Raw genomic sequence first — 16,406 nt, 5'->3', positions numbered from 1 at the left:
CAAGGCCTTAGAAAGGTAACACCGTTTAGGATAGCATGGTAAGTTATCTACCACATTCCTGGATGAAACATTATTGCCACTATCCTTTTTTAAAAAAGCAGTTATTACTAACTTGACAGAGGTAAGTATACATATGAACAGTTAAAACCCAACTGAATTTAAGTTAATAAATTAGATAACTTTAAACATACTAGATGTATATTTAGGTTTTTTTCTGTTTCAGGTTGAATTCCAATCCTCAACATTTCTAGGTACGAGTCAGGAAAGGCTGTAAGTGCTAACAGAGGAAACAGTCGTTCAGCTTTTGAGACTGACAACGTGCTGGCAGGGGAACAGCTGAGCTTGCGCGGGTTCCTCACCGGCGGTGAGTGCACTGTTAAGCTAACCTGAAGCTGATCAAGAGCATCGGTGGGCGCCGACCCTCCGGCCAGCGGGGGGAGGCGGACGCATGACTTCATGACAATCACGTGATCAGAGCCATTGTCAATTTGTTCTGGGAGGGGGAAGGGCGGGAAACACGAAGCCTGGAGTGGGGGGGGGGAGGGGGCATAGAAGAGGCGCTTCCAGCTGCGGAATACCAGCCCACCCTTAGGCTCCACCTTTCTATTTGATTGACAAGAAAGCGAACCTTTTCGTCTCGCTGCTCTGGCCGCCACAGTCGGAGGGACACGAGGAGGCGGAATTCTCTCTGGCTAATATAGTAACAAACAAATGGCTGAGGGGCGGGGTTTCTCTCTGAATGACAGCTAAGGAGATAAACAAGCTCGAGTGCGAATATCTCAATCTAGCCCAACTGTGTCACATTTTTCTTCAGCACGAAGGCAGACCGCGGTAATTCGGTTAATTAAAGTACAAGCCAGACCGATTCCACTTCAGCCTCTCCTTTCCATAAAACATTTCACTCTTCTACCACTGCCCAGCAACGTGAAGAGTCAGCAACTTCCCAGCACTCGCTCAGCAATACCGGGGAGCGCGGAGTAGCTACGCATGCGCTTCCAGGCGATGGTGTCGCAAGCATCCCTGGGAGTTGTATTTTTCTGCGTACTAATTCTCGCTAGGCATCTTCGAGTCTGTCTTCGCCCCGATACTACTCGACCCAGGATCCCTCGCAACCCCAGCTATTGGAAGCCCTAGTTGAAGCGGGTGGCGGCGGAGCGAACTCCCCCCCCCCGCATCCAAAACAAGGAAATGGTGCCCGGTGCGGTGGCTGGGTGTTTCTACGCCTAACGCTCCCGTGACCGCTGGTCCTATCGCCGCCTTCCCCCTCCCCTCCGCCCCTTCCATGGGTGAGAGGCATGGACTACGAGTTCAAATCCAAGCTGGCGGCCGAGCGCGAGCGGGTGGAGGATCTTTTCGAATACGAAGGCTGCAAAGTCGGGAGAGGCACCTACGGGCACGTCTACAAAGCGCGGCGCAAGGACGGGTAAGGGGAAAGAGGGCTTCCTTGGGAGGGGGAAAGGAGGAAGGGGGCGGGGTTGGTGGGACTTCGGAGCTTCACCGCCTTAAGCGGTTGCTGTCACGGCCACGACGGATCGGCCGCAGTTTTATTTCCCGCGCCCCACCTCTTCTCCTCCTCCCCCCACTAGAGGCGGTTGAGGGCGGGAACAAACTTCATCCCGCGCTAAGAAACGCCGCCCGGTCTCGTGCGGGTATGGCGTGAAGGCGGGTCCGAGCTGAGCGCAGGGGCGCGCTTAGAACGCGCGGACGGGGCCGTGTTTGGGGAGGCCCCCTTTCCCCCTCACCCGTGTTTCCTCTCCACCCCCGGCGCGGAGTCGAGCCCTGGCCCCTCATCTGACAAGTACAGAAGACCGTCTTTTCAAGTCCCAACTGTAGAAAATGCAAACATGTTTTTAAAAGTCTGCAACAAGGGAAGTTCTTCTTCTGCCTCTACTTCAGAGCTGTTGGGGATGTGTTAGTGTCAGGTAGGATCTTGACCAGGATGAAAGTGACGCAAACCAAAGTTTACTTGTTGTATTATTTGGTAGGTATTTGAGAACACTCTTTGATTTCAACTGATCAGCGCCTGTGAGGCTGGGTACAATTTTGTTCCCCGAAGTCTTTGAGGTAGTATGCAAAAAACTTGCATAAGACAATCACTTTTACTACTGGTTTCACAAGAACTTCTAGAGTGATACAGATGCTATCAGGATAATAGTAGCTGTAATTTCTTGTTATGTGGGCGACTGTAGCGGAGAGGAGTCTGATCAGGGCAAAGTGGCTTTACTAGAACTATTTTCAGGACTGTTCTGGATCTGCAAATTTACTGTAACTTGAGAGTATCTTGAGTGACATTCTTGTATGGGTGTTGTTGTTGTTTTGCATTTAAAGTAATTTTAATCTATGTGTTGTGATCGGGAACGTTGTTGTTGTTGTTACATTCTTTCCTTTTTTAAAAGAGGCTAACAATGCAGAGAGAGGGAGGGAGGGGAAAAGATACAACAGAAGGGACTAGGAGAGGAGGCTTCCCATTGCCAAGAAGGTGTTTTCTTTCCGCTAGCTGAACCTCAAAAAGCTCTTTGGCTTTTGCAGAAGAACTTGCACTTTTGGATATTCCCAGACTTTAACTACCTAAGAGAAGAGAGCAAACTTAAGGAGATGTTACTCAGCTGCTGCCAACTAGCAGGATCTTCCTCTGTGCCTTCCCTGCCAGATATAGACTGATACTTTGAAATCCTTTAGGTGTTCATTGGTTTTATGTTTGCCACCTTGAAAAAGAAATCTGCATTTTCAGGACTGCACCGTTGTGGCAATTTTGAGGATATAGAAATGCTTGAAGGTCTTACAGGAAGGGTATAAAATCTGGACTATTGTTTGTGATTAAGGATATAATCCTGTGGATAAACCTAGGCTAGACCATATTGAACAGAGTGGGATTTATTTGAATAAACATGTGGTGGTTTAAGTTGCCTGTCATTGATTTTAGGAATAGATCTTAATTCATTACAGTTTGTAGCTTTCCTAGGCAGACATTTACTATATGGACAGTATATCATTTACTATAACGTCTAGGCTAACTGATAAAAAACATAGCAGGAATCAGTTGATGGGGCAGATCATTATTATATACTCTGACGATCAACACAGCTATTGTTTAAAAAAATAATGGCTTGCCAGCTCAATGGATCTGAGTGTCATCCATGTGGATAAATGTCATCTTGTAGGAGCTGTACTCTTTTTAGTAAAGCTCTTGACAAAGTTAATTCTGAGAGTAGTTGCAGGAAGAGGAAGCAATCAGGGACGAGCTCTTTAAATTTCTATGCAGTGGGCAAAAATGAAAGGTTATAAAAGACCAGGATTCACAGTCAGCTTCCCAAACAGAGAGGAAGAAGTATCACATCGTACACATTTGTTTGCTGTTTTAATGGTTCTTCCATAAGGACTCGAGAGATGCAAAAATTCTGTTAAGATTAATACAACAAGAAAACACCTGTATTCCTTTTCAGCAAGTATGTCTATTCTCTTTATTTACTGCTGTATCTTAGTGTTGTTGTTTCCTTCTCAAAAACACAGGTAATAGGGGATCTCCATGTCTCCCACTCAGGTGTTGATCAGGCCATATCTACTTAGCATCAATGTAGCGATAAGTCACCAAAGTCTTTGAGAGATGACATTTGGCAAAGATCAGTGAAGTGTTATTAGGTTATATGATTTGGTGCTTTTGTCTAAAACAGCAGAAGCTGCATTATAATTGGGCAAAATATAAAGTTAGACAACTTATGCCATCCTCTTTATCAACAGAATAGGTGTTTTTGCAAATTGTAACAAAGCAACCTAAGCATGAACAATAAAAATATAGTCTCCTTTCTATTAAAGTCACAGGCTTGTTTGCTTGGTTTAAATAGTGGTTGGTTTTGCCATTCATATGAACACCGGTATCCACTCCCTGTCCTTTTGATATGGCTGCTGCAATGCCATTTCCTCAAGCTGGACAGAAGAGTTTTGGCAGATTCCAATCAAGGCTGTATGTCCGTCAAAACCCTTGGCTTCTGTTTTAAAGAAAACAGATCTCTAGTTCTTATGGCTGGAAATGTATGCTTGAAACTGTGTATGTGATTCCTGCTAGTATCCAAGAAGCCAGAGATATGATAGGAGTAACATTTCCAACTGTTAGGAGGTTGTTCTTTTAGCCCTCTAGAGCTCCTTGTTACTTCTCATGACTAGCAAAGCCAGAATAAACTATCCATGGTAAAAGAATAATGCAGATTTGTTTATTTTGTATACTATATGCCAATTGTATAATTCAACTTTTTTTGGCAAAAATTCTAAAAAAAAAATTACTCCTCATGCTAGAGGCAGCTGCAGTTCTCATGTATTTATTTATTTATTTATTTATTTATTTATTTATTTATTTATTTATTTATTCATTTTCAAAACTTAGATAAGCAATCCTATAATCTCTGCAGCACTTGTTTCTAACTGTCCTGTCTGTCCAAGTTCTTAAAGTCTAGTAATCAATGAGTGCTCCTCCTGGCTGAATAAAAATGCACTGTATTAATGTGGTCCAAGAGTGGGAGGGGAGGAAAGGGGTTCAGTGGGTGAGAGAGGCAGTGTATAAGAGAGTGGCAGGACATTATGTGACTTCATCAGATTTCATCAGTTATTTGCAAGGCTAGTTAGGGCCCCATCATCTGTGATTTTGTAAAATTTGAAGTAGTATTGTTTTAAGAGATGTCCAAATCTTTCTAGGACAAAATATCAGGGGAAGTTAATTGCTAGCTCTTAGTCAGCATGATAAACTCTGAAGGCTTATTAGCTTATAGCTGCATTGTTTCTTTTCTCTGAAGGTTTATCACCTCAGATGATGATAAGACTGTTTCTGTTAAAACTCCTGCTCTACTACTGTCCGCGGAAAATAAGTGCATGCACATTTTTGTAAAATGTGTAACTGCTGAATGTTAAATATTAAATTAAAGCAAATAAACATTGATGATTGATAAAATATGACATATGGAACAATCCTGACAATTGAGCATTTGTATTTAGGCATCCTTATTGAGTTTTTTAGCTGTGGCTTCTGATGTGGCTCCCTACAATAATGTTTGCTCTGTGTTTGTTTATGGAGCTTTTATTAACATGTTTGTGTGCCATTTCTGTTTGTGATGTCAAATGGTTTCACCTATGAATTTTAACATGGACGTTTTTCTGTTTTCTTGTGCTTATCATAATATCATTTTGTACATTGCTTTTCTGTAGTGTAAATATACATATTTAGATAAAGTTTTAGCAAGGCATTTAAAAGATTTGTCTTGGCTATAGCAGCCTAAAATTTCATGGTAACCATTTGTAAAAGAACAATGAATGTGAAGAATTGATTAATCCAGATTTGTTTTTGTTTCAAAATTTTCCATGTAAAAATATTCTGCAGTATCAGTGTTACCATGTAACAGTTATATTGCCAGTATCATTTGTTGTTAGTTAAATATATGATACAAATGCAAGAACAAGTTGGTGACTTTGTCAGGTGAGAGATTAGCTGCTATCCTTCTTTTGATGCAGTTTTGGTGTATACTGACAACAGAGCTAGCTAGCAGAGTAACTGCCTTTCCTAGCTGCCTTCTACTTTTTTTCTGAAGAGGCTGTATTGTGAAGTATATTGGGAATTGCTTCTTTCTGTACAAAGGGTTTTATACACAACTAGCACCTTAAAACACCAGTGTGAACAAGAGCAAATCCAGCATTTAATCTCACAGGGAAAGTCCTGATGATGGAAAGAACGCTTTCCCGTTACCACTGTACCTCCTAGGGTGGAAGGGGTGCCATTTATTGGGAGCAATTCTGTAGATGTTTGCCAAATCTTTCTGCTTGTTTAATGGTCAAATTATGTAATGTGAAAATTATTTTTATGGAAACAGTAGCATACTGACAAGTCACATGCCTATTAAAGAAATCATTTTGAGAATGAGTTAAAGATCCCACATGTGGGGCTTTTTCCCTCTTCAAAACGGAGAAAGAAATAAAGACTATGAAAACCTATTTTATTTTTGAGCCATTAATTTGAGTCTTTTCTCACTATTCTTAAAGTTACTATTTCAGGTAGTTTTAACAACAATGTTATCCCAAATCCATGGATTTTATTGGACTCAAACTGTTAAAAAGGCATTAAATGCATTCTTAAAATGAAGTGTTCTCATTAGTTGTGTTATTACAAGAAAATAGTAAGAAAAATAATAAACGTTCATCTGTGCAGTCGCATCAAATCTGATAATCTTACTTAGCATTAGTTTAAAGCATTCTCTTTTAAAATCACAGTGGGTTTAATGATATTGCTTCTCAATAATGTTTAATTTCTAGGAATATTTCTGTTTTCCAGCAAATTTCATCTAGATTTATGTATGAAGTTTTGAGGTGCCCCGTTAAGTAATCTTAGAAAAGAACTGCCAGAAAGACTAAAGATGCAGGAAGGATTCCTCTAAAGAGAATAGATTAGTTTCAGATTTTGTGGTAAAGTTTTTAGCATGAGAATGTTTTTGGCTAAAGGAGGCCTTGAGCAGTTTTGCCATCTGAAACTCCATAGAAACCCAGCAGTTATGCATATTTATAGTTCACCAATCACCATGGTACCAAGGCATTGCTGTAGCTAAAATCCATGCTGAAAGTTCCTGTAGATTGTTTCAACATCCTTCTTAATCATCCTGCAGACTAACAAACTGAGAGGAGATTCTATTTGCCTGCTGCTCAGAAGAGCAAAGGCATTTAGTATTTGGTATATTTTGTAATTGTGGCTTGCCCCTTTACTACTATGAAAAAATAAATCACATTGTATTATTAGTTGTGAGAGGGCTTATAAAACAACTTTTCCTCTTGAATATTTAGAAAACCAAATTCTGTAAAATGTTACTCAGGGAAGGTAAAAACAGCTGAGAGTCGATGGGAAAATGGGGGAGGAAAGGTTAAAGTCCTCATGCTGTTATTGCAAGTTATAACAACAAGTCTTAGAGGGCACAAGAATGAGGCAAACGTGACTCCTGCACTATTTATTTAAAAACCTGAGTTAGTGGCAGTTCATTATTGAAGTTGATGAATTCTTATTTGTAATGTTTGTGGTTTGCAAATGTCATTTGTGTCATACTAAAAATCATCATTTGTGTCATACTAAAAATCATCTAAGTTTATTGCAATGCTAATTTTGCATACTTCTGCTTTGGCCTTCGTAGCCTATGGACACAGCCAGCCAAATCTGACCTTCTGAGTCTGCAGTCAGAGTGAACTAATAGAGGCTGTAGAGATGGGTCACATTTGTAAGTGAATTAAACATGAATCTCATTAACTGGTTATCATCATGATGGTACAAACATGTCAACTAGTAAGAAAAGATAATCAGTTATGCAACTTAAAAATACATAGTACCTCAAGCTTAACAATTGCCATCACATGCCAGAAATGTCTTGATCAAAGCCTGCTTATACTGCTGATCTCTGTCAGCTGCCATATTGCCTTAAACCCAGAGCCTTGCACTAATTACTGGTCTTTTTAATGTGATCCTCCTGATGTTGAACCTACTTTTCCACAAAGAAGAATTCAGCAAATCCTGAAGCTGTTGCCTTTGTGGTTGTTGTCTGAATGGATCTCTGGAAGTACAAGTATCCCTGGTAGCCTCTCACATTTTGCCAGTTGTAAGGGTGTCACTGTGATGGTTCATATATGCCAACTAACTGCTTATTTTAGTCTGTTCATTTCTGCCTTATTAAGGATTGCATGGAAAATTTCATTATGAACCTAACTGAACATGGAAACTCCACAGCTTTCCCCAAGAATACCGTGGTTTCAGGCTGTTGCAATTGCAGGAATGATTTTATTATTTATTTATTTATTTATTTATTTATTTATTTTTTCAATTTATATACCGCCCATCCCCAGGGGCTCTGGGCGGTGAACAGTTAAAATTGATAAAAACAAAAACTAAAATCAATATACAAATAATAAAACAAATTAACAAGGTGCAGTGGTGGGGAGAACCTTCCCCACCCCAAAGGTGGGAGGCCGACATGGCACCGCCCCCTTCAATCACCAAACGCCTGGCGGAACAGCTCTGTCTTACAGGCCCGGCAGAACAATAATATGTCCTGCTGGGCCCGGGTTTCCATTGACAGAGCGTTCCACCAGGCTGGGGCCAGGACTGAAAAGGCCCTGGCCCTGGTTGAAGCGAGGCGGGCTTCCTTAGGGCCGGGGACCACAAGTAAATATTTATTCGCTGATCGAAGCGATCTCCAGGGAACGTACAGGCAGAGGCGGTCCCGAAGATATGCCGGTCCCAACCCACTCAGGGCTTTAAAGGTAAGAACCAACACTTTGAACCTGATTCGGAATTCAACCGGAAGCCAGTGCAGCTGGCGCAGGACAGGTGTGATGTGTGACTGGTAAGGTATACCAGTCAGGACCCGTGCCGCCACATTCTGGACCAGTTGTAGTTTCCAGATCAGGCCCAGGGGTAGCCCAGCATAGAGTGAGTTACAGTAATCTAGCCTGGAGGTGACCGTTGCATGGATCACTGTAGCCAGGTCCTGGGGCATCAGGTAGGGGGCAAGTTGCCTGATCTGACGAAGATGGAAAAATGCAGACTTGGCAACCACCGTGACCTGGGCCTCCATCGATAGGGTGGCATCCAGGAGCACACCCCGACTCTTTACCACTGGCAAAGTTGCCAGTGGTGTCCCATCCAGGGCAGGGAGCTGGATCCCAACATCTGGCAGCCCCCGTCCCAGCTGCAGGACCTCCGTCTTCACTGGGTTCAATTTCAGCCTGCTCTGTTTCAACCATGCCGTCACAGCCTCCAAAGCTCTGGCCAGATTGTCTGGGGCCGTGTCTGGCCGTCCGTCCATCAACAGAAAAAGTTGGGTGTCATCCGTGTATTGATGACAACCCAGCCCAAACCTCTGCACCAACTGGGCGAGGGGGCGCATATAGATGTTAAATAACATCGGGGAGAGTATCGCCCCTTGGGGAACCCTGCACACCAAAGGGTGACGGGGCGATAGATCTCCCCCGATCGCCACCCTCTGTCCCCGACCCTGGAGAAAGGAGACCAGCCACTGTAAGGCTGTCCCCCTAATCCCCACGTCGGCAAGGCGGCTGGCCAACAAATCATAGTCAACCGTGTCAAACGCTGCTGTGAGATCAAGTAACACAAGCAGCGCTGACCCGCCTCGATCCAGATGCCTGCGAAGGTCGTCTGTGAGGGCAACCAAGGCTGTCTCCTTGATGCAGGTTGTATCTGTGTAAAGTTCTGCTCTGCTGTGCTTTCTTAAAGTGGTTCTGTTTGGAAAGATTGTCTTAGTGAGAGAGATTTGACTAGGTTTCCATTTTTGAACTGTTTCTTGCACTTGCTTCAGGTTCAGCCAGATTCCTTCTGATTTCATTATCTATTGCAATACAGATCAGTTAGACCAGATTGCCTTGCCTGCTTCAAAATATTTTCTTCCGCTTCTAAAAAAGTTTTCAGATTAGAGGGTGTGTCTTTTTTCCAAGGCTATCTTTCTAGTTTATATCTGTTGGAGCATTAATTTATTTTTCTTTTATTTGTATTGCTCAGAGTCAATGTGGATTACAGCATATAAAATAATGCCTTCAAATGCCATAAGACTGGCAGTGGACAATTCAGTAGTACTAGGATTAAGACAAGAGGCTCAGCCACCATAGAACAAGTAATAATGAAACAGGACAAGGATTACAGAATTAGAAAACAAGTGAGGGACCTGCAAGGACTTGCAGGGTGCATCTTATTTCCCCCTTCCACACCATGTCCTCTTTCCCTTCCCTGCCCCCTATAGAGATTCTCACTCTTTTCCTGCTTCCCACCTTCCTTTGTTTGCCTTTGTCTTCACCGCCCCTGCAGCCTCTCCCTAAGGTCCAGTTGCATGTTGCCAGCTGTTGGGCCCAGTTGCATGGTGGAGATCCTGCAAGGACTTGTGGGAGTATTTCACTTTTCCTTGTATCCCCTTCACCACTCTGTTTCCTCTTTCCCTCCTCTTGGCAGCTTCCATATGCTCACTTTTCCCTGTGTTCTCCTTTCTTTCAAACCTACTAAGCAACAACTTTTATCAGACCCCCACTTTCACTTATATTTCTTAATTTACTTCATTTATACCCTGCCTTTCTCCACAATGGGGACCCATAGTCGTTTACATCATTCTCTTTGCCTCCATATTATCCTCATTACAAAGCTGAGAGATAAGTTAGGCTGAGAGTGTGTGACTGGATCAATGTCACTCAGAGGGCTTCCACAGCCAGGGCCGGCACGCCCATATAGGCCAGGTAGGCGGTGGCCTCAGGCGCGAGGGTCCTGGAGAGGCGCCGGAGGGAGTGTTGAGGGTGGAGGCGCGTGCTGCGGAGCTGACATGGCTGGCCCGCAGTTGCTGCAGCCAGCCAGCCCCGTGCTGCTGCCGCAGCTGCTGCCACACGCCCCCAGCCGGGTGCAGCAGCCACGAGCTGCTGTCGGGGCGGCATGCGGAGCACGGAGCAGCCTCCGTCCCCCATCCCAGTCATCCGCCAGCGAACGCCCTGCTTGCGCTGCGCGATGACATCATCGCACAGTCCGTGGCATGGAGGGGGGTTGCCGCAGGCGCCAGAGACCCTGGCGCCAGCAGTGTCCACAGCAGAGTGGTGATTTCAACCTGGGCCTCCCAGATCCTACAGTAAAACTCTAACCTCTACACTACATTGGCTTTTTTGGTGGGATGCTGTTGAACAGTAGTCAGCAGCTGGGCCTGGGTGAGTCACGCAAGTCTTTTGGTATTACATTTTCTGGTGGTTGCTGCTGGGCCTGAGCCCAATGAGTGCTCCCCCAAAGGCCAAAACAGGTCTCAAAAGGGCCCTGCTCTCCCTCCTGCCTTTTTCTGACAGAAACCAAGCCTGGAATATTGGCAGTGGTTGCCTCTGATGGCATCTGGTTAAAGCTACAGGTGCTCCTTTTATCATTTTGGGTTTTTTAAGTGCCTCCCCCGTGGGTTTTTTTTAAAAAAACCCAGATTTTTCTGCAAAGCTGGGGCATTTTTCAGGTGCGTAGGAGGATCTGTCTTGCTTGTTTATGGCGCTAATCTCTGGATTTGAGTATCCACAGATCAGGGCCACTTGGTTATTAGTATATAAGATGTGACCAACATACTGTCCGATGCCAGAAGTACTATAAACAGTGCAGAAAATGGAATTATAAAAGTAGAAAGCAATGCAGTAGAAGTAATATGATACCTACAACAGTAGTTGAAGTAGACTACAATTCTGTTTGGTTATAAAAGTGCCTCCTGGACTGTTCCATTCTACTGCAGTTCTGATTCTTTTATAAAAATGCCCTCCTGGACGTTTCTGTTTTGGCCATTCTGTGGAACGACAAAAGTATAAATGTTTTCTTGACCACCTTAGACAGGCCTATCTACAAGGTGGGGAGCCACCATAGAGAATGTAAACTATTGATATTATCCATTTACGAAATGCTTTGCACGGATGAACAAAGCTATTATGGTGCACCTCTCTTTTATTTAATGCTTATGTCAACCACCTAATTATATGCCTCCACACAATTGATATCCATGCTCCAGCATTTTCCAACAGCAGAAAGGTCTCAATCTTAATGTACGCTGACGACGCTGTTCTTTTATCCCAAACAAGGGTTGGTCTCAAGTGAGCCTTAGTTAAATTTAGCGAGCAATGTGGTACTGAACTGCTAACTATCAATTTTGCTAAAACTAAAATTGTTCGTTTCAGTAACTCATTCAGGAAGTACAACTGGCTGGGCTTTTTTCAGTGGGAATGCAGTGGAACGGAGTACCAGCACCTCTTGAAAATGGTCACATGGCTGGTGGCTCCGCCCCCTGATCTCCAGACAGAGGGGAGTTTAGATTGCCCTCCGCGGAGCAGCTCGGAGGCAATCTAAACTCCCCTCTGTCTGGAGATCAGGGGTTGGGGCCACTGGCCATGTGACCATTTTCGCTAAGGCTGATATAAACTTTAAAAAACTCCCCCCTTGTTCCAGCTGACCCAAAATGACGTTATTGTGCGGTCCTGAGTTCCACCACTGAGTTCCACCACCTCTTTCCCCCCCCAAAAAGCCCTGACAACTGGAATATTAAAGGAAATGCCATAGAACAAGTTAAGAACTTCAGTATTTAGGCATAATTCCACATTTTCAATGCATCTGTCCTCATCAGCTAATTTAGCAGAGAGAAGCACAAACTTTATTCTCAGTTTGTTCAGAAGGAAGGGCGCAGACTTCCTTCCAATGGCCCTAAAAATCTATCAAGCAAAACCATTGGACTCGCTGCCAACCTTAAGACACTTGAAATGGTTCAATCCAGATTTCTTAGATCTTTATTTGGTGTCCCTAGATGCACTCCTTACATAATACTTAGGCAAGAGGCTGGCCTACCCAGAGTTGAAACAAAAGTCTGGGAACAAGCAATACTTCTCTGGCTAAAAATTCATTACAATCCAAAGGGCCTAATACCTTACCTTCTGGCCTCAGACTCTTATCCTATTTGGTTTACACAAATCCTTAATAAGATCAAATAGATTGGCTTAGTTCCAGAAGATCTTTTTTATGGAAGCATACAAAAGGCAAGAACAACTATTATACAGAGACTTCTTGATATTGAATTACAAAATGAAGAAGCTCTGTTGCCCAAGAACTTTAAATATCTAAAATCCAGCTCTAATTTTACTGCTGCTGCTGCTTATTTATCTAACATTACCCATGAACCTTACAGATGGGCATTCTCTACAGCCCGCTTTGAGGCTCTACCTTCTGCCATATTGCAGGGTAAATTTGCCCGAGTGCCACTGCAAGAATGTCTATGTCCTTCCATGAGTAACATGGTGGGATCGTTATCCAGGTTCTCCTTTCTTGTGAATTTTATCAAGAGGAACGGACCTGCTTCATATTGCCCCTCTTTAGAAGACACTCAGATCTCAGTGATGTATGCTGTGGCTAAATTTTGCTCTTTAGCTGTTAAGAAACGCAGATTGCTGTTAGCTGAAAATATGGTTTAATTGTTTTTTTCTATTCCCACGGTTCTTATTTCATTAATTCCTATTAATGTTTCGCTTATTGCTATGTTTTGATGTGACAATTTAGAATTGTTTTGTTTTATTGGCTTTTGCTGTAATAATATACCAAGCAAGCTATTATGGTGCAGCATAGCAGGGGAAGTGGTCCTGCAGATATATAGGTCCAAGGCCATGAAGAGTGTTGTATATCATAACCAGTACCTTGAGCTGAACCCTGTAGCTGATCAATAACTAATGGAGTGACTGCAGAATGGGTGTGGCATACATGTTCCACTTAATGCCCAACAGTAATGGCGCTATAGTGTTCTGTACCAAATGGAGTTCCCAAGTTAATGTTAAGAGCAGATGCATGAATTGTGGACTAAAATTGTCAAGTTTTGAAGTAACCAGAGCATATATCCCTGTGACCAGATCATCTGAGTGAAGAGGCCAGCTTCTGGGCTAAGTGAAGATGAAAGAATGCATTGTTTGTGGTTGCGCTAGCTTGATTCTCTAGCAACAATACTGGATTTGGTATAACCCCTAGGCTCCTAACTCAGTCAGTGAATATCAGCTGGGTCACAGCAAAAGTGGGAAGCATAATGTCCTTCAAGTCCTCGGCCCTCCCCACCAGCGTTACCTCCATCTTGTAAGGAATCATTTTCAACTAGTTCAGCTCTAACCATTTAACCATAGCAGTGAGGCTATGCAGAACCTCTGCAGCATCACTGGGTGATTTTGATAAAGAAATGTAGAGCTGGGAGCATATTAAGCACAGCCTGCCTTAAAGCCATGGATGATTTCTCCTAAGGATTTTACATAGAGATTGAATAACATGTGGGATAAGACTGAGACTTGTGGAACCCAATAAGGCACATCCCACACTAGTGACAACTGGTCTCCCACAGTAACTTTCTGAGTCCTGCCTGTACAGAATAATTTAAGCCATTCCAAAGCACATTCCTTGATTCATGATTGATCCCTCCCATGATTGATCCCTCCAACACCTAAATAAGATGGCATGGCCCACAGTATCGAAGGCTGCTGATGCAATGGTAGCAGAGAAGTAGGATTTCTTTTCCACTGTCACTACCTTGTAGGTATCCCACATGCCTTTTAGGTTTTCTTTAAGATTCAGTTTGAATTTTCTTCTAATACCATTTTAGATGTTTTCCTGCCCTCTTCAAGTCACCCAGCTTCATAGTAACCAAGGTATTGACTTGTGGCTCAAGGGTGAGAGAGGTTGACAGGTGGGCAAACATGTCAATACCTTTTAGGAGGTTTTCATTCCAGCCTCCAACTGTGCCCATGTCAACTGGGATCTTAAAATTGTCCAAGGCATTTCAGAAGCCAGTTAGATCCATAAGTCTCCAGAACCATTCTTATTGATCTCCCATCCCTTCAGATTGTCAGTGCAACTTTCACCTTTGCCATTGAACACAGTTGCACACAACAGTTGAACACAATGAAGAAAGCTTGGCAATTGCTTTATTTTCATATTTGCAAACCATATTTTTTTCTCTCGTCAGTTCTTGCTGTACATCTTTGAATAAGATAAAGCACAGTGATCAGTTGGATGCCCAGACTAATCTCAACAACTTGTTCTGAAGAAGTTTTCACTTTACACATGGAATAAGATAAACTCCTGATTTCTCTTCAGTCAGATAGCTGTCAGCCTGTGAGAGAGTTTGAAGAAGAAAACAGCCCTTTCAATAGCATTCTGTGGTTTAGTAGTTAAAATGTTGCTTTAATAGACAAAGACACTTTTGTTTCTGCATGTCTGTTGTAAAAGAAATGCTCCCTCAGCAGGAGAGAGAGACTCTGTGTCAGTTTGTTACATAAAGAAAAGTAATATACCCCACTTCATGGCTGAGCTTTCCAGACAGAGCCTAAGCATTGCATTGGCAAAGACCCTGTTCATAGCTATCCCTGTAGAGGCTGTAGAGCAGGGACAGCAGCTGGCACATACATTTTTTACAGCGTGCTTGCCAAAATTCTCATTCATCACAAAGTTATGCCCTATTGTAATGTTGCTATTTGCATTCTAAATCTACATGTGTGTAATCATTCCAAATGAATTCAGTAGGAGATTCCCAAATAAGTGTGCATAGGATTGGATATGGAGAAGTTATATTGTTTGCTAGAATAGTAAGGTGGTGGTCAGGATGGATACAAATCAATTATTTTTTTAAAAAAATTAAAAAATCATTAAAATCATTAAAAAATTTAAATTGGATTTTTAAAATTTAAATCGGATTTTTAAATAAAATGTTTTTTGAGGAAAAATCTATCTAAAGATAGTTCTTTATTTAAGATACATTATAGTCCAAAGGTTATCATCATGAAATAAGGATTAGTTTTAATTATGTAGCATGAGGCTGTATATTCATGCAGTGTTTAAATTTTTTAGTAAACGAATTCCATTAATCCATTCACAATGTCATGCTCTTCTAGAGGTTTCTGTAAGATTATTGGACAGTTTATCTAGAAGATATTATCACAGATGCTTGGTTTTATAGTTCTCAAAACTGAATTTGTGTCTGCAGAGATCATGTCTCTTCTTCATAGCAAAAAGGTTATAAGGTTGAGAAAAAGTCCTTAATCCCATTGTTCCTTTGCAAATATTTGTACACCGAACCAACCCCTTACCTCTTAAGTGCTAAATTTCAAAAAATTCAACGAATAGAAGATTGTTGGGAGCAGAATAGATCTGCACAAGAAGCTAAATGTGAGGAGTCTTTATGTAGAAAACCATTATTTAAATCTAGTCTTACTGACTAGTGATTTAAATTGTGATTTAAATCATGATTTAAATCAAATCAAATCCACCCTGGTGGTGCTGTGTGTTTGATGCATCTTCAATAATGAATGTTTTCTCTAGGGATACTTGTTTTTGTGGCATCTTCATGACCAATTTTTGTTCTGTCATAAGCTTTTGTGGACTAGATATCACATACTAAAATGTTGTTAGTGGATCCTGTTATGAGCCTCGGCCTAGTGGGCCTAGTGGCTCTCGGGAAGCCTGCACTCAAGTTACTGCAAGGCCTACATTTCCCAGGTTCCCTTTGGCCCCTGTGATTGGGTAAGAGGGGATTCTGAGGGGAAAATTGCACCAATAGAAAAGGAGGGAGATGGTTCCTGAGAGAAGAGATAAAAGGCCTCATCACAGGGGGAGGGTGTTCACTTCTAGGGAGCACAGCTGAGGAGAGGCTGCTGCAGAGGGAGTGTTCCCTCATACAGAAGGGGTGAGACAGTTGGAAGCCGGTAACCAGAGGACAGTTAAGAGCAGTCTAGTTAGACGCGTTAGGGTATTTTATTTTTGTTTGTTCACCAACCTTTACTATTTTCTCACTGGGGGACTTCCGGTTCGGGATCCATGGAGGTCTAAAGCAGCTCTAAGAGCTGAGCTGTCCATGCCGCTGTTTGTGGAG

General features: G+C 42.6%; 1 protein-coding gene across 4 annotated transcripts in view; it reads left to right on the top strand.

The window, feature by feature from the left end:
• The first annotated feature begins 302 nt into the window (after positions 1-302).
• The window catches only part of CDK19 (cyclin dependent kinase 19), a 176,307-nt gene continuing 160,203 nt past the window's right edge, over positions 303-16,406 (top strand). For 3 of the 4 annotated variants that reach the window (XM_054980962.1, XM_054980970.1, XM_054980954.1), the window contains exon 1: positions 1,169-1,423. In XM_054980962.1, the coding sequence (XP_054836937.1) occupies positions 1,296-1,423 (128 nt within the window). In that variant the 5' untranslated portion in view covers positions 1,169-1,295. Of the gene's footprint in view, positions 365-1,168; positions 1,424-16,406 lie in introns of those variants that run through there. The other variant, XM_054980978.1, reaches the window with a different exon arrangement.

Source organism: Eublepharis macularius, chromosome 1 (genome assembly GCF_028583425.1).
Source record: "Eublepharis macularius isolate TG4126 chromosome 1, MPM_Emac_v1.0, whole genome shotgun sequence".
In the NCBI taxonomy this organism is placed as follows: domain Eukaryota; kingdom Metazoa; phylum Chordata; class Lepidosauria; order Squamata; family Eublepharidae; genus Eublepharis; species Eublepharis macularius.
Note: the sequence above shows the minus strand (reverse complement) of the source record. Positions and strands in the feature narration are given on the sequence as shown.